Source organism: Electrophorus electricus, chromosome 8, assembly GCF_041902795.1.
Source record: "Electrophorus electricus isolate QZ-2024a chromosome 8, ASM4190279v1, whole genome shotgun sequence".
Lineage (NCBI taxonomy): Eukaryota > Metazoa > Chordata > Actinopteri > Gymnotiformes > Gymnotidae > Electrophorus > Electrophorus electricus.
In genome coordinates this window covers 19,712,501-19,734,861 of record NC_137504.1, presented here as the reverse complement: position 1 = coordinate 19,734,861, position 22,361 = coordinate 19,712,501, and the positions used below count along the sequence as shown (strand labels likewise).

Here is a 22,361-nt window from a genome sequence, read left to right as displayed (position 1 = left end):
CTCTCACATGGATTAAGCAAATTCTTGGGACTAAATTGCTAAGTAAATGGTGTTTTATCATTGAAAATCTAGACGTAGGTTTAATCTTAAACTGAGCCTTGAACAAAATAACCAAATCAGGATATACACATTTAAGTTTCCAGTGAACTGATGTGTCTGGTAACAACATGGTGATGAGCACAGTTTTATGCAGTTTTACTGTATTCAAAAGTGTCCATAGTCATGTTTGACATTAAATCATAAATGTCATGCCAAGAAAGGACAGAATCCATATGTGTGTATATATGAGTTTTGTTCATAATGTCCTTAGAGATTGTATTTTGGGAGCAGCACCAGGATAATAATGCAATTTTTTGTTTGTTTTTTCTTACCTAAATCTATGTTTCAATTTCAACAGAAGTAGCTAAATGAGTCTGAGGTCAGCACTTCCAGATATGTTCTACAAGCACCAATATGTGGACAATCAGCTGAATTAAATGTAGAGCGACAGTAATTTCAGTAAACCGTTTATCTTCCCATCGCACCACCAAATGAACGTGTTATTCCACACTAAGCATTGTGAACATGACAATAGATTTGAAAGCGAGTTTATATGATTACCTGTTAAGACATGAAACTTAAGTTTTGCCTTCAAGTACAGTCAACAAAAGAGGCTTTTCATTGAGACTGAAAAAGGTAAATTGCCCCTTTTTAAGTTCAGTTAACCCAGCTCACAGGACAATGCTAGTATGTAGGTTAGTTGCTAAGAACCTGAGTCACAGGTTTTGAGTAAAGCATAGGTTGTCTACTCAGAACCAGCCAGATTAGTGTTTATGCACTACTTGGCCTTTTTTCCAGGAAATGCAATAAATACCGCTCCCCTTTTCTCTCTCTTCAAGGCCTTGTGCTCCAACCGGTTTAGCTACCAATACCATGTGACCGCTAACCCACACTCCCTGTAAAGATCCACAGATTACAGGGACTGAGCAGGAGAACTGCTTAATGGAGAAACACTTATCTGACATCAACCAACCCACAGACACTGGGCCCATGAAGTCTAATAATCTGGTTTCGATCAAGCATAATCAGGGTATGAATAGCAAAAAATGTATCCTAGGTCAGCATTCTTACACTGAGACATTTGATATATGTGGGCTTAAACTAAAAGGAAAAAAAAAAGTTATTTAAAAAGAATAGTTGCTGCAGTAGAAAATGTTAAATGTCTTGAAAGAGGTATGTTCAAACTACATATGTATTTTTTACCAAAACGTTTTTACCAAAAGTTACCAAATTATTTCATGACTTATATAAAATGACTTTATTGCTGGTTGTTTAATTACTAATAATAGATTGTGACCACATATTCCAGGCAGTTTTTTTCTCCAGAAAGTTGACAGTCAATGGCCAGTTGAGACCAGAACTTTTTTCTTTGTTCTTCTCACAAGACCCTGTTTTTCCTGAAGATATTGATTCATGACAGCAGTACAGGTCTACTGCATGATTGCTGTGGTGATGTTGGAGAACCTTGAGTATCCTCATATTCACCAAAGGCATTGCTGAGTTGCCTTTTGTATGCATCAGTGACAAAGCTCAGTCAAAGAGAGTGGGTAACACCCATGAATACCTGTAAAGCAAGTCGATGTTGATGAGTCCCAGAAAATGTGCTCCTGTTCTGACTTCACTACCTTGTCTTTCTGGGTGTGGTTGCGCTGAAACTTGGCTCAAATGACCACACCTATACAAGATACAACATCTGAAGTCTTCATAGATCAGGAACAGTGGACTCCTTAGGGCCCTGGACTATCCCACCAATGTGAAACCAATCTGAGTAATCACAGATTTTGAAACTGAGCAACATGAATGAACAGCTGGGTAGCACCTAAACAAATGAAAAGGTGCAATTACCTAGACATCACAGATGCCATACTTAATGTTTGTCATCACTTACACAATACCAGTACAAATTGTACTAAGCAAAAAGAGGGTAGACTACAACAATCAAAAAGCCAAATACAGTCCGCTCAAATGTATAGGGTATAGTAGGAACACTGAAAAATTAATCTATCTGTAAATATCTTATACAGAACATTCAATAATAATAAGGCCAAAGATAATAACAATAATAACAGGGCAAAGCAGCCTGTTAAGTTCAGTCTTTAGGGGACTCTGACAAATATACACCGCTTACACACAATAACTCATACAGTGTCCAGTCAGTAGAATCTTTTTGACTGCCAAAAGTTCAACCAGCACCAAAGTTCAACCAGTTGAGCTACTTTAGCAGACCAGTCATAATCGATTTCACTATCTCACTGCAATCCCATGCTCCTTTACTCCAAAGGGTGCCTTTCCGCTCATTTCTTCCTCCGGCATCGGCAGCAACAAGCATAGCAACAGCTAACCTGCTCAGCATCCTCCTTCACAATGTAGGTGCCCTGGCTGTTATATGAAGGGGGATGTTGGTTGCCATCTCTGACGTCCCCATAGACAGGCACACCAGATGAGGTCACCTCTCCAGGGGATTTAAGGTTTCCATAAGGGTTTGGGGCAGAGTTATTGTTGTAGGAGCTCTCCAGAGTCATGGGGTTAATAATGACCGCGTTGTGGTCACCATAAGGACGCAGCTTGGCACGGGGAATGCTCACATCGCCATAAGGGTTGTCCAGAGAAAGATTCATGTTGTGGCACAGGGGTTCAAGCCTGTCAATCAAAAACCAACCAACCTTCTCTTTCCTTGTCAGATAGAAGATAGTCTCTCTGCTAGTTAGGCCTGGAGCTTAAGCATGGACAGTGAGACTCTCATTGTTATTTTCCTGATGACTTGAAGTCTGTGGAAAGAAATTATGGTTTAAGCACAACTATTGCCAAAATCAGTAAACTAAATATCAAGTGTATACTGAGATATTGTAATGAAATAGAACGCAAATATCATACTATAACATAATGTAATTATGTCTGTTATGAATTGAACACAAGGAAATTTGACATTTGCAGAAGTTAGAACAGTGTGTAATATATCTATGACAAGCTCACCCATACACCCATCACCAAGCTCACCCATTTTCTTTATCGTTGACCTCTCACCTAACCTCTCCTTGTGGCACTATCATTGTTGGACTTATCCCTTAACCAAAACCATTACATTTAATCTTCCACCAGGTTTATTCTTAATAAATTTCCATAAAATAATTTCTAATGTTAATGTTTTTTAAGTTTTACAACTATACTAAAATGATGCATATTTGGAAGAAATAAGATTAAATAAATAAACTGAACTGACAGACCTATAAATACAGAGACACTGTACAAATCAAAAAACAAGTTCCTACCGGTTGAGATGTGATGTTCTGTAGTGAGAAAACAGAATCTCTTCCTGTCAGATCCCTTCCTGATGCTTCGTCTGGCACACCTGAAGTGCTGGGTATGTAAAAATCAAATTCTTTTCTGTCAGGGAGTGTTTGTGTAACCCCGCCCCTGAATGATCAGTTACAGTTCTGGTGTGTTTGTGTGTTGTGTGGGATACAGGTGGAGAGTTGACTCAGGAATGTCTCCTTACGCAGCTTTCACAGCTATGTGTTTTTCATTACAACTGACCACAATGTTTATTACCTTACTAATCCCTTTAATTAAGGGTTTCTTTTAAAAAAAAGGGAAAAGTACATTATTTACAATCAAAACTAGCAATTTTTAAAATGATATGTTATCCACATGACAAATATGCTTCAGGTTCTGTTGAATAGTTCTGAAGGTCAGAGAATCATTTTTGCATGAGGTTTGCATAATTTGGATTAGAAAAAATGCATAAACGTACTGAAACCTTTTGCCTGATTTCTGTTTGCACAGTGTATATGTTTAACCACATTCCTCACAACCGGATGTAAAATAGAAATTCAACATGAAAGGCTATTGTATGAGGTATTGTTTGCTTTTTGTTGTACCTGAAACTACCACGCCTACACAAATTTGGGCTTTGACTTTTCACGTCACAGCTCTGAAACGTGCATTTGTATATTCATTTAAACTGTGTATACTGTTCTTGACAGTACAATACTAACTAGAATTAAAGCAACATACTGTAGTAGAAAGTTCACCTGGACATGACCAGACATAAAATCCTCAAAATATAGGAAGCTACATTCCTGTGCTGTTGTTTGAGTCAAATGTGCTGCAATATGTAGAATGTTTTATTTGTGTCTTATTTTAGATTTTATTGTTTTTAAGGTAAAAGTTTACTTCATCACAGATACTAACATGACTAACATTAATTCAAGTTTACATTAGTTCACTGGTATTTTAATAGGTGCTCATTCAGTACTAGGACCAGCACCTTTAGAGTATTCCTTTAAGCTATCTGCACTACGCAATGTGTTTAACATGTACACAGTGAGATCTTGTTTAAGCTAATGTGTAACCACAATTTTTTTTTTTTTTTTTTTTGCTGATGGAATGACGTCACATGTCAGAAAGCCCAATGACACAGCATCTTGTGAATGCACACATACCGGTTCTAACACATTCTTGTAAAGCTTTGATATATTATGGCACTAAGTGTGACTGCAGTTAGCACTATGTTTACTGAATGCTGTATTATGCAGTGTTAGTCTAGAGAGGTTTGTCTAAATATCTCTGTGAGAGAATGACAGGTAGAACTGGCCTTACCTAAGCCTCCATTTCAACACACATGCACAGTACAAAGATCCTGGATGATCTTAACAGAACTGTAATGAGGCTGAAACTGGGTTACCTATTCCTTCTGTGTAGATATGTACTTTTTTCCTGATGGAAAGGCACACAGACTTAAAAGATCTGGAGAGGCCCTTCAAATCAAAGGCAGTCATGGCAACAGCAACATGGGCAAATGGAAGTGGTAAAGAACAATGAGAGGTTAAGTGCTACAGCTGAATGGTCAAAGTGTGTGTGTGTGTGTGTGTGTGTGTGTGTGTGTGTGTGTGTGTGTGTATACTACTAGATAGCATAAATGGATAGCATAAAAGAAACATTTTCTTGATCTTTTCACTGTTATCTTTTGAAATCTATAATCATCAACTTATTGAAAATAAGAAATAGTGATAAGTAATAAAAGTATGTATTTGTAAGGAAATTCTACACTTCACATTAGTCACATCATGCTTGCTAAGGCAGTGGACACCCTTTCAGTTTTTGTGGTGGGACTCTTTACCAGCAGTCTGTCATTGACACATCTGCCAGGCTGTTAAGACATATTTGAACCACACTTACATGACTGAAACAAGAAGACAAGCTGCATTCCATATGAGGCTTCTCTTGTCCTCTTTGTGTCTCATTCTCTGTTTCACACAGAATCAGAGTTCATTCACATGTAAGTGGTTTTCATAAAAAAATAAAATGACACCACTTGATGTAGGCACAGGTTTATACCAAACAGTAAAGCCACTGATACTACTCATGTGTATGGAAGGAAATCAAGAGAGAATCATTCACAGAAACTAAGAAACTAGTTTATAAGTGAAATCTTTTATGTTGTATACACTGTAACCTTGAAAGGGAGGCTAAGGGACTGCACACTTACATGATAATTTATTGATTAGGCCCAACTACTCCATAACTGTGCCAGCCTACAGGCTACCATCTTTTACCAGTCCATTCTCTGAACTTGGAAGTTATTTCACTGATAGTAACTGCTCATGTTTTCTATGTAGGTGTTGTGTTTCCAGTGGCTTGTTTCACGAATGAGTTGTTTTATGTCTAGATATTTTGTGTATGTATATAAAATTGCATATGTATCAGTTGTATTCATAAGTGTCTGTATAACAGTATTTACAAGTGCGCCTTTGCAGCATAAATTAATATTAAATGTTTTCAGCTCACACCTGTTACTTTTTCAAAGTCAGATCACTTTGAAAAGAAGCAATTTAAAGTTCACAGGTTACTGGACTCCAGTCATTCCATCAAATTGAATTTGTACTTTAGTAAATAATATTAAGGAGAACAAGGTAGGAAAGGGACTTAAGAAACAACAATAACTATTGTATTTGTAGTGACACTTTATTCGTCTTGTAAATAATTATGCACATATGGACATATTGAAGGAGTTACAAATTTCTGTTCTCATCCATTTGCTATCCTTATAGTGACAAAAGCAGCAGGGTATGTGAAATTAAAATAATAAAAACATGCATACACATTCATATTTGAGGATACAGACCTACTATAGACATACTTGACTAATGGTGCACTTGTTAAAAGAGATGTGAATGAGCATTCTGGATGGAACTAAACAGCCAATGGAAAGCCCAGATTCTGTCATAAATCCAAATATAATGGTAGTTTTTACAGTTCATTGCTTGCCTCATTACATGGCAATAATAAGGCAAGCTAATTTAAAGAGTTTATGCAAGAATATTCCTTAAAATTCCTGGGATTTTCCAAATACCATTCACAATAACTTCATCACTACATATCATCACATATGTTATGTCTGCTGCCATCTAGTGTTTCAAAACCTTCATGGGCCACTACAAAAAGAACAAACTACTTTTTATATTTATCCACATAAACATATATTGTGAAATTACTTAAAACATTTGAAATAGAGAAATGGAAATAAAATAATCTGAGAAACACTGTTTTCCATATTTAATTTTTCAAACCTATGACTCTAGGCTAACAGTACATAATAGTACAACCATGCAACCATACATGCAAACACACACACCATATAGAAACACTGAGACATAAAACAGATAAATTATTGACACTAATCCCAAAATTATGCTAAACTTTGAAAAGCTAAATTGCATCAGTTGCAGTGACATACATGCATCCCCTCACCTACTACACATTTTTAGTCTGATCTATGCTGTGAGGGACATACCATATCCTCACTGGAGGGGTGATAAAGGCCTCTGTTTCTATTTGGCAGGTCCACACTCATGACAGTTTTTGGGTGGCTAAGATCAGGTTTCAGGGCATCTGTTGTGGTAGCTGTAAGTTAATACGTCTTTCATCTTGTGCTGTCCTCCCATAGCAAGCTGATCTGAAATCAGATCTCCATACATACATAGGTTATATTTTAGAGTTTCAAGCAGAATGACAAAAATATTAAATGTGACCTCAGAGCAGTAAATAGTCATGTTAACACCATCTACAGCCCCTTCACTGTTGTAATCTAAGATGGTCTTACTTTTCACTTGCTTAAGATAGTGAACTAATACATTAGACAGTAGGAATGTGTTTTACCAGGCGATATTAAGATACTTGGGTGTTTTCTTAACAATACTGATTGGGACACATAAGTGGGAATTATAGACAAGCTTCACTGTGAGAGGAGCCCTTTCACCAAACATAAACACAAAGAGAAGAATACTGATTGGGACATATTAAGTGGGAATTATAGACAAGCTTCACTGTGAGAGGAGCCCTTTCACCAAACATAAACACAAAGAAAAGATCTGGTAAAATGGTAATAAATAAATAAATAAATAAATAAAAACCCAAAAAACCTTTATATAGGGGGTAGTGAAAATAGTACCACTGACTCCAAACAATAGCAAACAACCTCTAGTGCAAACTTCTGTGTGTGTGTGTGTGTGTGCGTGCGCGCACAGAGCAACAGCCAGGCTTTAAATATTAAAGGCTGGAAAAGCACACAGTGTTTGTTCTCTACTCAAGATAGTGTTGTGGTTTGGAAAGTAGCAGAGGAAAGGCAGAACCTGTGCTCTGAGTACAAGTGACTGTGTGGATAGTGTGGATAGCTGCTAATCAAGCTGGCAAAGAACATGATTGAAAACTTTGAAGAAATTAAGTTACTACAGTCCACATTGTCCAGCTGTCTGAGCTGACATGGATGGCTCCATGGCAGGATTGTCATCACTAAAATTACAAAGAACTACCAACACTTCTGAGAGGTAAGGCAAAAACATATGTCTGTTCAAAGTTCTTTTCAGTATCCCTGAATAATTCAGTTTACGAGCATAAAGAAATTAGGGGTGGTACAGTAAGAACACAATAACTGTCAGTAACTGACATTGTTAACAAAGTGAATTATGAAGAAATAGGGCATATTAGAATAATATCTTAACATCCAGTGCCATTAAAAATGTTCTCTCCTGTATCTCCTCACTACATCAGATCATTTAGTGACAGACACTATGGATTTATCTTACAGGATCTTGTTTAGTCCAAATATATGATTATCATTTGACAGGACAGGATAAAAGTACACTATTGCAACAATGCCAAAAGTGTTTTTTGTTCATTATTTGTACTAGTCATATATTTGTGATTTGAGAATTTTGCTTAGATTTACCATTAATATTTAATCGAAAATGGGTCTATCTTTAACTGAACTAATGGAGCATTCCACCCTAAATCCATTAATAGTGTATGATATAATACTATGCAGACTGCTTCATCACTAATTCACTAATACAGACTACCTAGTAGTAAACTTATTTCAAGATATTACAATAAGGAATTTCAACATATTAAATAATGGCTTTTAGATGGGCTTTCAGTGGTAACTCCATCAAATCCACCTAGGTAAATGAAAGGTATTCTTTCAGAAGGATGACAGAAGATGAGATCCCAGTGTCAGAGCCTTCAGCTGAAGAGGAGGTGACAGCCCAGCCCTCCAGGGACAGTCGAAAGCTGGACTGCATTATCTGTTACAATGCCTACAATCTGGGAGAGAGGCTCCCACGGAAACTCTACTGTGGCCATACGTTCTGTCAGGCCTGCCTGAGGCGACTGGACACACTCATCAATGAGCAGGTGGGGCCACAACAGCACATTTATCCCAGAATTATTATATTTACCCCAAAACTACTATATTTTTTGCCAGAACTATTATATTTCAGTATTCAAGGAAAAGCAAAAGTGACCACGGCACTATAAAAGGGACTGACATGATCTGTCTCATTTGAGTATCTTACTCTAAATCCAAAGTCCAGCCCAAGCTTATACTCAAAATTTACTTTAATTTCTTATAATTATACTCAAACTTTATTTCAGTTTCTTCTGTTCAAGTAAATTTGTTCTAAAAATTATGTAAAACACTAAAATACTAAAAATTACTAACACAATACTAAAAATACAAAAAATACTAAATGTGTTACAGGGTTTAGAACACCTACTGATTTAATTTTCCATTTAGATTTATTCAGGGTTTTTTTTTGTCCTGAATGGAACACATAAGTCAAAACTATATATATTCCACAAGCCTTTACTGTCTTTACTGTCTTGCAATGTGAGGAATATCCAATAACAAATTAAGTTAGACAAATGGTTCTTGGCTACTGGTCTATACTTGGTACTAATTAAGCCATTTAAAACAGCAGGAAGTTATAAGAAGTTGCTTATGCTCATGGTCCTGAAGGTCAGCTGATCCCATTGAAAATCTGTAGGGTGAGCTAGAGAGTAAATGAATCCTTAGATGGTGATATGCTACATCAAGTAATGTGTTACATGGTTTCTATGAAGCTTGTTTGTAAAAGTGAATGTTCTAAAATCAGAGACATCAATAATTGACACATTTGTAATATTTAAAAATCATTTCACACCAAAAATATAAATTATATCATTTGCTCACACTGATGACCATAGTAAACATTTGTTAATTTTATCTGGCAAAATTTGGATGACAACAGCAGAACAGCTCCAAGTAATTCTTAAAGGCCAAAAGACAATGTATTAAAGAATGCTAAACCATTAGAGAAATTTGGAGGGTATATTTTTAAAAGGGTTACTGTCTGGTCTTTCCACTCCAGTTGTGGATCCCTTGTCCACAGTGCCGGCAAAATACCCCCTTACCTCATGGGGGCGCCATTGGGCTGGACCTGGACCTGGCTGCATTTCTGGGTGTAAAAGCAGATGTGGAGAACCAGCGAAGCAGCACCCAGAAAGCAACACTAGAGATTAAGCCCACATTTGTGAAGCAGCCAAACACAGATCAACCTCCTTCTGCCTGGGCCAATGTGACACTGGTAGAGCGCCGTTTCCATAGAATCCCCTGCTGTAGACAGTGCTTGCTCTGCTGCTGTTGGTGGATCCACTAAAACGCATGTATTGCACTCTGTACCCACTGACCTTTCCTGTTTAATCAACTAAAGTCTGAAAAACATGAAAAAGTACATTCTTGATATCGTGACTGGGCAGTAATTGTGTATGACCTCCTAAGATCACAAATGTCACACAATATGAAGCAAAAGTGCTGTTAAATCTTCCAACATATTACATATTTGGAAAAAACACAGGAAGATGAAATAAACATAACCTTTAATATGTTTAGATTTCAATGAAAATATGACAAACAAAACTCAAGACTATAGGCTCTAAACATGACCTGACTAGGACAAGGACAAAAATCAATGAATATACAATGCTTCCACAGACAATGTACTCATCACAGAAATTCTATTTTCACTGTTCTCATTGATTTTCCCAATTGTTTGGGACATCATATATGACGGAAATTCAATACTTTTATAACATGATAACACAGACAAAATAAGAGTGAATGCCTCCTGTCTTAATGTTTTAATAAAAGCAAAACAAGGTCAATGAAAAAGATACCTGAATAAATCTTATAAAAGTGTGAACAGCACTTGTTTTGCCAAAAGAAAAACAAATAAACAAGAAATAAATCTTTAAAAAGATCCAATCCAACAATGAAGATAAAAAAATAGAAACACTCCATTATAGCTCCATGTTTTTCACTCAGACACCCAGAGTTTGAAGGTGCGGTCATAGGAACAGGTGGCAATTAGTTGTCCATCAGGGGACAGATCCAGTCCCATCACCTTGCCCTCATGCCCTGCCAGAGTCTTGAGAGGAGACCAGCCAGGGTGGGTCCACACTTTAGCTGTATTGTCATACGCACCAGTGAGCAAGAAATGACCATCCGTAGCTGAAGGATAAAGAGATAGGATAAAATGCAAAAAATACCCCATGTTATTTGGAACATTAATAATTATCTAAAGCTAGCAGGATTTTTAAGAGTAAGTGAGCATCATTTACTACTGCTGCGTTTTTCCTGAGCTTGCACTTACGCTGGAACTTGACTGAGGACAGCAGATTCTGATGAGCAGGGATTGTGTATATGCATGTCCTCTTCCTCAAGTCCCACACTTTACATGTGTTGTCACCGCTCCCCGTGGCCACATGATAACTAGATAATACACATTCTGACATTATTAAATCACTATGGACATCTTTAAAAACTAATTTTCTTTTTTTGTATTTTTGAGTGTTTTACCCATTTGGGGAGAAATTGATTCCATATATCTCTTTAAGGTGGCCCTCCAAGAACATGACACAGCGACCAGTCCTCAGGTCCCATATGCGACCAAAAGAGTCCAGGCCACTAGAGATAAAAGTGATTGAGAAATACAAAGGCTTAGCTTTACACAAGTTCTTGGATATATAGTTTACACATATCAGCCGCTTCATTAGAAACAACTAATCTTCCACCTACACTCAATAGCAAATTTATGAAGAACATTTCATAGATGCATATTATAAGTGACCAATAACAATCTGCTGCATGCGTCGGCTAATTCATCAGAACACCCTCTGCCCGGTTCCAACACTGACCTGGTTTGGACAACCTGACTACTGTAGATCAAATATTTAGATGAAAAACACAGAAGTGACACTGATATTCTAGTGACATTGATGTGGGTGTTGAGATAGCAACTGTACTATGCCTGATAACTGTTTTTGGTTTTCGAAATAAATGTTTTTTTTTCATCTGTTCATATATGACTATCGGCTATGGAGCCTCAAACTCAAATTGACCTATCTGCTGAATGTCAGAGACAATTAGGACCATGGGTATCATATCGGTGTGCCTTTAATTAAATTATATCTTCCCCATTGTTTTCTGGTCAAAGGTGAAAGTGCTGATACTTAACTATTCATTAATCCAATTATCAAAATTGTTTAAAATGTCAATTCATTGTTTTTGTGAAAATTATAAAATAACAAACATAATCCCCTTATTTCTGTCCTCCAGTATTATTAGTATTGGATATTTTTCTGTAAAGACAAAGAAATGGAGTGCACCAGTGCTCAGTATTAGGGACTCACCCAGTTCCTGCTAAGGACCCATCAGGATGAAAATGCAAATCATGGACACCTTTACTGTGGCCTTCCTGATGAAGAATTTCCTCTTGGACCTCAAGATCCCACAGTCGCCATGAGTTGTCATAACTAAGAGAGACAGAAAAATAATACAGTGTTAGTAAAGTGTTGGGCCACTCTGAGCCTCCAGAAGCGCTTCATTGCACCTCTGCATAGACTGTACATGTCTGGAGGGGTGTGTGACGATCTGACAATGGTGAAGAGCAGTGGCGTTCCAAAATCTTCCATAGATGTTGAGATCTGGTGACTAAAGACCACAGCATATGATTTACATAATTTTCATACTCATCAAACCATTTAGTACCCCTCATGCCCTGTGAATGGGGTAATTCCTTTTCATCATAGAAGAGACCACTCCTATCAAGACAGTAATTGAGTAACAAACTGGAGTTTCTGTTCAAAAGGTAAAATGTGTAAAACATCCCATTGCCATGATTTGGAGAACTTACATAAAGTAGCAATTTTTTCAGTAACTACAAAGAGATATCCCCAAGAATTAATGGGAATACATTAAAAATATATTAACAAAACCATTCCGACTGTCATCAGGCACAGGGACATCATTCGCTGACATCTTTTTAAAAATCTATACAGGAGCAGTGTAGTTATGGAGTAACAAAGATTTTATATAAAAGGTAAATGTGAAAATATTCGATTAGACAGCTTATGCCACAGATACACTATATGACTTTCAAAGTCAGATTGCTGTACTGTTCACACTATACAACTTCGAGAAGTTGTAGTTTGCAGACTACATGACTGATCAGCAACAGGGGTCTAGCATTGCATCGTTCACCATCCAATGAGTATCTTGGCATTAAACAAAGTAGTAAATTTTTTAGTAGCTACTTTTTTGTTGTGAGATGGAACATTGTGAGAGATTACTGCCTATGCTCTCAAATATGCAGTTTGCTTTGTAATGAAGGTTTATGCACTGCAACCCTAACATGTAGTTGATTGACTGTTTTTAATTGTCAGTCCCATCATAACCTGCATTAAAATTCTGTTGCCTGAAGAACAGTTGATCAAGTTTTCCTTATATATAATCACACTAATGCACAAGCATCAGTGTTTTTGAATGCATTTTACACCACAATTCCCAACTCTATTTACTGATGTCTTTCCCATATGCAAATGCATATGTCTCTTTAGTCACTCTTCCTATTAAAACACCGATCAGTTTTGCAGTCCATGACAAACTCCTGGCATCCATGGCCCAAATGACAAACTGTTTCAATTTCTTCTAGTTGTTCTTGCCTTGCTATCTCTCCCCCTTTTCAGTCTTGGTTCCCCTCAAGGTTTCTTCATCATGCTCTTAGGGAGTTTTTTCCTTGCCACCGTCGCCTTCGGTTTGTTCACTGAGGCCTTGGAACCAGAAATCTATAAAGCTGCTTTGTGGCAATGGCAGTTGTAAAAAGTGCTACATAAATCTTTTTACATAAAAGTGCTACACTGCACACCAGCCTGGAAGCACTGCCACTGGGTATGTTGCTCTACTCATATTTAGGTTTGTCCTTTGATTTGTCATGCTATTTTAGGTCAACCAAATAATCAAATTTGTTATATTTACTCACCAAGTTGTACCCAGAAAGCGACCAGAAGGGTGCCATGCAACCCGAGCCACCCTCATGGAGTGACCCTCAATGTCTGCGACAGGCTCATCACTAGAGAGAAAGGAGTTTGAATTTGTAGTAATGTATTCAAGTCACAGATTAACTGCAAGTACTTAATCTAAACCACAGGCTCAACTACAATCAATCAGTCACAAACAAATGTGCAAACAAACACAAACCTATCTAAACTCCACAGTTTAACAGATCCATCTGCAGCACAAGAGGCCATGTTGACATCTGTCTCCTCAAGAGTAAGAGTGGCTTGTGGATGGAAACTAATTGCTCCAACATTAGTATTGTGACCTATAAGTAAGGATATTAAAATGAACTTTCCCAGAACACCTTTAACATTTTTAGACTACTAAATTATTACGTTTATTGACCATAAGTAAAAAAGTCTACATTTACCCCTTAATGTGCGGACAAGGCTACAATCTGGGACATTCCAGAGTTTGCACAGCCCACTCCTGAAGTAGGCAAAAGTATAAAGGTTAAACATACCACTGCATTGCAAGGGGGGGAAAAAAGAGAAGAAAAAGACAAAAAACACACCATGAAGCAGTCACTAGGAGTTTGGAGTTAGGGCTGAACTGGCAGTAGGATATCGGACGATCATCTCCAATCTGACTGCAGAAGTTATTCAAGTTCTGAGAAGCAATGCAGAAATTGCCTTAGTTTAAAAACTACAGCAGTGATCAGATACTGCACAAGTGTTGCTTTTCCTCAGTATAGCAATATTAGTTTACCCTGAGAGACTTGTGAAGCTCTTGCTGCCTTATGGTGCGTGTTGATTCTGGAACCTCTTTCTGAGCACGTGCAGCATCTAACCTCATCACGGCTCTAACACAGTACAAGGAACAAATTGGACCCATTTTACTAATAAAACAAATACAAACAGACCAATGCTTTCATGAGATGTATTTGTTCTCATTTTAAAATAAAATTTAAAATAAAACAAACCAGCTTTTTTTCACTCTTGCACTATGCTTACCTGGGCAATGAATATTTAGCTAGCCAGAGACGTGCCTCTTTTAGAGTGTCAGGGCCCTCATGGTACCATGTTTGCTGAGACTGACACAAAAACAGGCTTCTTTAATAAAACTAGATTGTTGAGATTCCTTTAAAAGTTACAGCTCTTAATACAATGTAACTGATGACAAAGAAATTGGTTTGCATACATCATCTTGGGAACGCTTTGCTTTGTCTTCATCTTTCTTGGATTTCTTCAAGGCATCAGGCCCTACTACTGACAAGATATTCCTCAATCTATAAAGAACCACATTAATGGATTAGTTTGAAAAATACAGTAAAGCTTGTAAAATCAAGGCTTTTCTGATGACTACACAGTAGACTGGGGTATTATGTACTCACCTCTCTCGTCTTTCAGCGGGGCCTTCACCGAACAGTGAGATTGGCTCTCCCAGAGCACGCAGGCAGGCTTTGACTTCAGCATCATCAGTAGAGACTGTGATTTGTCGAGCTCTTTTTCTACGCTCAAATTCGGCCAGCACCTCAGCCTGACGCTCACTTACACGGTCCTCTAGCTCCAGGGACTCACCTTGAAACATAAAAAGAGATAAGGTCCTATGATCACACTGTACAGTTCACAAAAAAAGCATCCATCAGCAATTCAGCATTCCACTCGAAACAAATGTATTCCTTATTTATTCACTATCATCTTAGTAACTTAGTAGAGTACTTACCACTGGAAATGTTAATATTGCCAGCCTCAATTCCAGCCTTAATAGCATCTTTCACAGAGGAGGTGGCTCCCTCACGACCAAGACGTTCTTTCTCCTTTTCTTCGATGCTTCCATAGAAGATCCGAGCCTTTTTCACCGCTGGCGCTTCTTCTTCATCCGACATGTTAAATGTTTCTCTGTGAAGTCAGTACAACCTGTTTGAAGTAAAAGAGATGACGGTTTCTAGAAAGTCTGTAGAGTTGCACATGAAACTTGAAGTTAATTAGCTATGACTGCAAAAAAAAAAAAAAAAAAAGGGGAAAAAAAAGCATCCGATCATGTCGTTTCCAAAATTTCCAAAGTAAATATTTTTGGAAGGCAACTAACCCAACAGCACGATTTAAACCATATACTTAAGAAATATTTTAAGCAGCTATCATTGCTCAAAATTGGCTAACCTTCATGATAAGTAGACAAGGAAAGAAAATTAGCTAGCAGACATCCAGAATCGGGAATACCAGATAGAAAGCAAATAGCTAACCTAGCCAACTAGCTAAAGTAACAAGCTAGCTATCTTAGCTAACTTAACGAAATTGAGTGAAAGTTAATTATTGGTCATGTAACATTCTTACCACACCTCCTCCAGCTCAAGCCACTTGAAAAAATATTTAGAATAAGTAGTCTTTAAGATATTGACAGTACTAACAAGCTAGACAGCTCAGTTTAACGGTTATAAACCCATCATCCGAGATAGTTAGGTAGCTATTTTAAGTACAATGCTCGACGAAGCTCTCTGGGTATACTGCGCACCGGAAATAGTCAGACTTTACAAAAGGAATTATTTTGTTACAGTGACATCTAGCGTGACTAGAACTTATGTTGATATCCCATTCATGCTGTCAAATCATCAGTGTTAAATCATAGTCACTGTTGTGATATTATAGCTTGAACCAAACTGGGATTGTTTGATTTAATGAACTTCCTTCTACCAAATTTGACTAACAAGACCCTCAAGTTTTAATTGTAAGAATCAATGGTCAATAACAGTATACTTTGGAGCTCTATTCTATTCTCGTTTCTATTTCATTGTTTTTAAAACACTGCAGTCTAAAATACTGTTATTTTGGCTAACAATGCTGCGTGAAACCTGTAGTTGACAAATGTGGGAAATATACTAAAAATCTGGACAGCTCATATAAAGAAGCAAATTATACAGTAGCTATTTGGTAAGCTACTTGTAACCAGTCAAATAATTGTAAAACAACTGTAGCATATTTATAGCTAGGGTGAAAAACTAACAAAAAGCCAAAATGAAGAGCTAGCAATAATACCTACTGGTTTATATTTTATACACTTCAAGTACACAAGAAATAAGAACAGAATGTTCTTATGAACAGATAGAGACAAATCACAGGGTACATGATGATTTATACCAAAACGGAATCTGTTAGCCATATTCTGGCACATCACTGACCACTGTTAGTCGGATATTTTCAGGTGGCAGACCACTTCAAACCTGTCAAAAACCCCTGCAACTTCAGTTTTATGTTGATAACAATATATTGATATTAATTTAGGCACTTAAACGTGGCACGACTTTGGGCAGTTAACAAATTTAGACTTAACAGCGGACTTGTTTTCTATTATTATTATTATTATTATTATTATTATGTTTGTTTTTTTATTGATAATCTTTATTTTTAAAATACCACTTCCGGTGGTAACGCGCAAACCTCGCTAGGCAGATTTCGCGAGTTAGTAAAATTAGGTCAATTTTCCCCAGTTACAGTTAATTTGTTCTGTACTACAGCTTTGTATACTTCTAAAATATTGATATTTATGCTATAGAATTTCCTTCAAGTAACAAGTTCAAACTCATTTCGTCATTTTATGGTCTACATAGCCATGCTAACCTAACTAACCTAGGTTAGCTAGCTCTGCAGGTGGGTCGCAAGCTAGACGTTAGCATACATACCATCTACCAATTTTCCCATGTTGAAACAATAAAGTTAGGGTTATCACACACGCAAGAGTTGGAATATTTTTAAATGGCATTTTGTTTGCTGAAAGTTACATAACTAGCTAGCAACACTGACTTGAAAGTTGCATCTTACAAATGTGGCTAGCTAATATAGCTAAATGTTGATTATTGCAGCTAACGCTAGCTAACACAGAAAATTCTTACACTGTCTTCTTGTGTATTTCAGTTAACCTAGCTAGTTTCCCTTGATACATTTCTTATCAAATAAAAAAAAAAGATGCTTCGCCGAAAACCAACACGGCTGGAGCTAAAGCTGGATGATACGGAGGAGTTCGAGAGTGTGAAGAAAGAACTTGAGGTAGGTGAACTAGCTAAGTTTATGTAACTACTTAACTAGTACCTCCGTCTCCGTCTATACAAATACATATTTGTATATGTGTAACCATATAGCTATATACACAGCAGTTACTCCCTGAAATTTGATTTCTCGGTATTTATGTATGCATGTTTATAAATTCAACAGCGTTTCCATTTCCAAACTTGCAAGTAAATCGATTACTGACTTTGAGCGTCATAAAAGCCGTAGTTTTTGAAAAATGACAGTTTCAAACGTGTACAATAAAAGCACAAGACATTGTCACAAAATCGTCAATGTGCTATGTGGGAGTTCACGACAGTTAAGATCGTAAAACGTACCTGAAAGTTGTCTCTAGGGCCATGGTGGTCTCCAACACATGACCTAAAGGAACGGGGTTCTATTTTTCTGATATTCTATCTTAATTACGTTATCCTTATATTCAAAATGTTACTTTATATTGCTTTTTACAGAGTCGAAAGAAACAGCGAGATGAGGTGGATGTAGTTGGTGTTCCAGCATCAAGTGAGATAAGTGGTGCTTCAGGGGGTGGTGAAGGGAAGACCAGAGAGCAAATGATCCATGAGCGAATTGGATACAAGCCTCACCCAAAGCCAAATACACTACCATCTTTATTTGGAAACCTTCAGTTTTGAGCAACAAATGAATATTATAAAAGTTACTGTGATGTTTTGAGCATGAAGTTCTAAAGAGCCTATTTGTTGTGGGCTAAACCGATGCCACTCCATGTTGTAAGGATTTGCAAGGCATACTGGTCACCATGCATATTTTTGTATTGAGTTCAATGGTTGGAGATATAAGAACCTTATTAATCTTTCTTCTCTTAAATTATTAAAAAGTTCCAACACAAGCAGCGAGCAATGAGGTTTCAACATATATATTTTTTTTTTAAGTGTTCATCAATAGATAATATCAGGTTATAGTACTGATCTGTCCACCTTTTCTGTTCATGTAAAGATCAAGGTAATCGAATTTCACATCAGTTCCACTTTAATTACATTTCAGTATTATTTTCTTAATCGACAGGAACACTGGATATGTCAAACTATATAAACATGACTGAACTGTAAAAAGTCCTTAAAATTTTCACAAAAATGCTACATGATTTGAAGCCAGATTCCTGCAGGTTTTGATCAGCCTGTTTCAGCACTTTCATGGCTCAGGTACACAGACTAAATTATAAAGTCTACGCACAATGATGTTCAATCTATTGGCTGTCAAAGTGTTATCAGTATTACAGAAAAATAATTTTAACCCATTCACAAATGCTATTCTGGCAGCTAATAAACATTGTGTACTTCATCTCAAGAAATTACAAAAAAAGAATTAACATTTAAATGAAAATTAGTCTATACGGAACAGTTATTCAGTGGGGAACGTAACTTTCTGGTCCAAGTGCCTGTTGCCTATAAAATGTTTTTGATTATGACCTTTTCTGATTGACAATGCAGCCTGGCAGCTAGTTGGGCACTTGCATTGTAGTCAGGTCCAGCATGAAAAAGGCACATTCCATTTATCAAAGAACAGTTGAAATTAGGAGCTACCAGTTTTTGCTGCAAGGAATGCACTGAGCAGTCACTTATCTTGACTAAGATACTGTGAGGACATGGGGGGGGCAAAACAATCTACCTCACAATCTTGTCTTAATAAAACCTAAAAGATGTGAGACACTAAAATGGGTGTTATCCACAGATTGCAAAAATAGTGCCGTTTGTTGTGAAGTTTACAGCAGAATGTTACAAATTATAAAAAAAGAATCTTAAGAGAGACACTGGCATAAGATATATAGTTCATTTTAGCATTTCCTGTATTTACTTTAAAAAACTCCATACGGAGCAAACTACAGCTTCAGATCTGTAAACTGAGTGCCAAACCTAGCAGATGAAATCCTCTCTCTAGCACACTCGTGTATACATGCAAACAGTGCACTACATAAGCCGGAGTGAAAGCCTGATTCAGCACTGTAGTGCAGTGTTCTGTCTAAACAGTAGTGCCATCACTGATTACCATTATTAAAATAAGTTTCTGCAATTCTGTGTCTACAAATCAAAATGGTTTTCATTTCCAGTTAGAGCTGGACTACAGCATAGGCCCTTCCTCATCCCATTCATCATTTATAATCAGGAACCATAACCATATTCAACACACCCTCTAGGAGCCATCACTACTGCGACCCTTTCAGCCTGTTCTCACTATAAGGCAAATGGTTTAACAAGGCTATTCCCAAAGCACCCTCACCACGACAAATGATAATAATCAAGGGCTTGCTGATTGTGAATAGTAGATCAGATTACATAGTGATCTGAACAAATGATAGCCATGACCTTTCCTATAGTGTGGCTAAGAGGTAGACTGTATGGCTACGCAGACACTACTCACACTACAGAGGAATGGTGTGGAAATGTAACAAGATCGGGAATGATAAAAGGAAACAATGGTGATGTGAACTTTAGGGGGCCACGAGAGTTTGGGTCCTGAATAAAATTATTTAAAACATTCAAAGCAGAAAAAACACTTTAAAATAACAGTTCCCGTTGACTGAAGGGATCTGTCAGCACTCTGGGGCATAAATTATATATAGTCTTGACACAGCTTTGGCAGACAATATATGTTCCAATTAAAGTGCAAGGTGTGTATAAGGTTTTTCATTAATTTAAATGACACGTGCATGCAACTGAGGGAAGAGAGAGGACGTGGCCAATAAGAGGCTTAATGACAGTGTTCTGTAATGTCCACCACAACTGCCTTCTTCCAGCTGAACAAGAAGTAGCCGACACCAGCCCCTGCTGCCACAGCGATGCACAGGTAGCCATTGTAGGTCATGAACACCAGCATGAGGAAGTAGCTGACCACCACCTGGATGATGTGCAGTATCGTTTGGAACAAGTGTGCCAGGCTCAGTATCCGCTGACTGAGAAAGTGGAGAAAAAAACATGTAAAACTTAAACTTAAAAGAAAAACCTGGAAGAATACAACCCCCCCCAATCATTTACTTGCTGAGCACTGAGACCACTCTCTCAACTTACCCTACTGTTTTATGGGTCTCCATGAGTACAGTGCCATCAGCACCAGGCACTGGCATGGAGTTGTAGCGCACATTAACTTGGTTCCGCCTCAGCAGGACCTCTCGACCAATTTTTAGTCCCTCATAGAACGCAGCTAACAAGAACACCCCGATACAGGCACCGACCATCTCTAAAGGAAGGATCAGAATAGGCATGCTTAAAAATTCACTTACTGCTGATGTAGGAAACAAGCTCAGGCTATTCAGTCAGATGATTAATAACAATTTCTCCATCTTTATGAATATCACAGCCATCACAGACCTTGCTCCCTTACTCAAGCATTCAGCCAGATATGAGTGTACACTTCCACTGTCTCAGTGTTCAGTTGCATGTAAGGTGAGGTAATGGTCCAAACTAACTGTGTGATGAAGCCCAAGAACTCCTCACTTTGAAGAAAAGTAATGTGAAAGTGCATTAGGAATTGTATACCTTAAAAATTTAACTGATTTGTTTAAGACATCAAGCATCTGATTGCATAGCCTGAGCTTGTTTCTTCTAACAGCACTAAGTGAAATTTGATTGATTTTTGACTTTTCATAATGATTTACTTACCTCCAGGGGTGTTGATGACAAGCCCAGCAAATAGCAGCGGTACATTTTCGCACCCAAAATAAAAGGTCATTTGCTATGAAGACGAAGGAAGGCATAAAACTATTAAAAATAACAGCATTAAGAAAAATATTAAATAGACAGCATATGGAAAGGAGCACTTCATGTTTACTGTTAAAGTTTTCCATCAGACCTGCATTACTGTAGTTGGAATGTTTCATTCTGTACTTCAAAGAACAACAGCACAAATTGTCAAGATTTATCAAACCTCACAGCATACCAACACATCTGCAGTATTTTTGTTAGTATAGGCTAATAGTTTGTGTAATTGTATAATAATGCATTATGATGACTACAATGCAACATTTACTCACCATCTTCATGTTTTCATGGCCTCCATGATTGGGCTGTGCATGCGAGTTCGTGACACCTGTGGCAAGTGTGGTGGCATGGTTATGATCGTGTGACATCTTCCTGCATATGAAAAGACAGAAAAGCAACCTGACATCACTCAGTAGACTCTGATATACTTTTCTGTATATTTGGTGTATTGGTCCTGTCCAGATAAGGAGCTTATTATAGAGCTACATTCCATAGCAAATCCGCACAAATATGTAAAGCATTTCAGCAGTGCTGAACTGTATATTTGTTTTATGTCCTTCCTGAATAACTTAATGAGCCATTAATGTTTGGTTTTCACTACATAATATCATTTATATCTGCTAATGCGCCAACATTTCCAAGAGCTTACATCTGTGGTAATACAATCTCTCTACTCATAGGAATTTCATTATAAATATTAGACAACATGCCCCAAATTATATTATATGCATGGTGGAGGTACAAACACCTTTCTGAAAACTAGTCTTTCAAATAATGAGACTACCAAATATTTACATTTCCTCCAAATTAAACCACAAATTCAAAGTGAAATAATGAGAGAGGGAGAGACATAGAGGGAGAGAGTGAGACAAATAGCAGACACTTGAGCAGTAC

General features: G+C 37.4%; 4 protein-coding genes across 6 annotated transcripts in view; 2 read left to right on the top strand and 2 right to left on the bottom strand.

Moving 5' to 3' along the window:
- The first annotated feature begins 7,664 nt into the window (after positions 1 to 7,664).
- On the top strand, positions 7,665 to 10,083 carry rnf224 (ring finger protein 224). Its single transcript, XM_027002089.2, has 3 exons — positions 7,665 to 7,865; positions 8,523 to 8,730; positions 9,726 to 10,083. The coding sequence occupies exons 1-3, from the start codon at positions 7,801 to 7,803 to the stop codon at positions 10,011 to 10,013; spliced, it is 561 nt and encodes a 186-aa protein (XP_026857890.1). The 5' UTR covers positions 7,665 to 7,800; the 3' UTR covers positions 10,014 to 10,083.
- Positions 10,084 to 10,216: 133 nt separating this feature from the next.
- Positions 10,217 to 18,208, bottom strand: prpf4 (pre-mRNA splicing tri-snRNP complex factor PRPF4). 3 transcript variants are annotated; one of them, XM_027002087.3, is made up of 14 exons: positions 18,072 to 18,208; positions 15,416 to 15,609; positions 15,084 to 15,270; positions 14,891 to 14,978; positions 14,704 to 14,783; positions 14,459 to 14,552; positions 14,265 to 14,359; positions 14,121 to 14,179; positions 13,892 to 14,015; positions 13,674 to 13,763; positions 12,046 to 12,168; positions 11,213 to 11,320; positions 11,007 to 11,125; positions 10,217 to 10,864 (listed from the first exon to the last, which is right to left on the bottom strand). In XM_027002087.3, exons 2-14 carry the CDS (start codon positions 15,576 to 15,578, stop codon positions 10,671 to 10,673), a joined length of 1,524 nt encoding a protein of 507 aa, XP_026857888.1. In that variant the 5' UTR covers positions 15,579 to 15,609; positions 18,072 to 18,208; the 3' UTR covers positions 10,217 to 10,670. The 3 variants fall into 3 exon arrangements, with proteins under 3 accessions (XP_026857888.1, XP_026857886.1, XP_026857885.1); XM_027002085.3 differs by lacking the exon at positions 18,072 to 18,208 and adding an exon at positions 16,032 to 16,200; XM_027002084.3 differs by lacking the exon at positions 18,072 to 18,208 and adding an exon at positions 16,027 to 16,199.
- On the top strand, positions 17,092 to 18,601 carry cdc26 (cell division cycle 26 homolog). The gene is made up of 3 exons (XM_027002091.3): positions 17,092 to 17,337; positions 17,602 to 17,733; positions 18,204 to 18,601. Exons 2-3 carry the CDS (start codon positions 17,653 to 17,655, stop codon positions 18,384 to 18,386), a joined length of 264 nt encoding a protein of 87 aa, XP_026857892.1. The 5' UTR covers positions 17,092 to 17,337; positions 17,602 to 17,652; the 3' UTR covers positions 18,387 to 18,601.
- Positions 18,602 to 18,723: 122 nt separating this feature from the next.
- Positions 18,724 to 22,361, bottom strand: part of slc31a1 (solute carrier family 31 member 1) — an 8,750-nt gene continuing 5,112 nt past the window's right edge. The window contains exons 2-5 of the mRNA XM_027002090.3: positions 21,740 to 21,839; positions 21,369 to 21,441; positions 20,778 to 20,946; positions 18,724 to 20,662 (exon numbers count right to left, since the gene is read on the bottom strand). Of these exons, the coding sequence (XP_026857891.1) occupies positions 20,461 to 20,662; positions 20,778 to 20,946; positions 21,369 to 21,441; positions 21,740 to 21,835 (540 nt within the window). The 5' untranslated portion in view covers positions 21,836 to 21,839 and the 3' untranslated portion in view covers positions 18,724 to 20,460. The remainder of the gene's footprint in view (positions 20,663 to 20,777; positions 20,947 to 21,368; positions 21,442 to 21,739; positions 21,840 to 22,361) is intronic.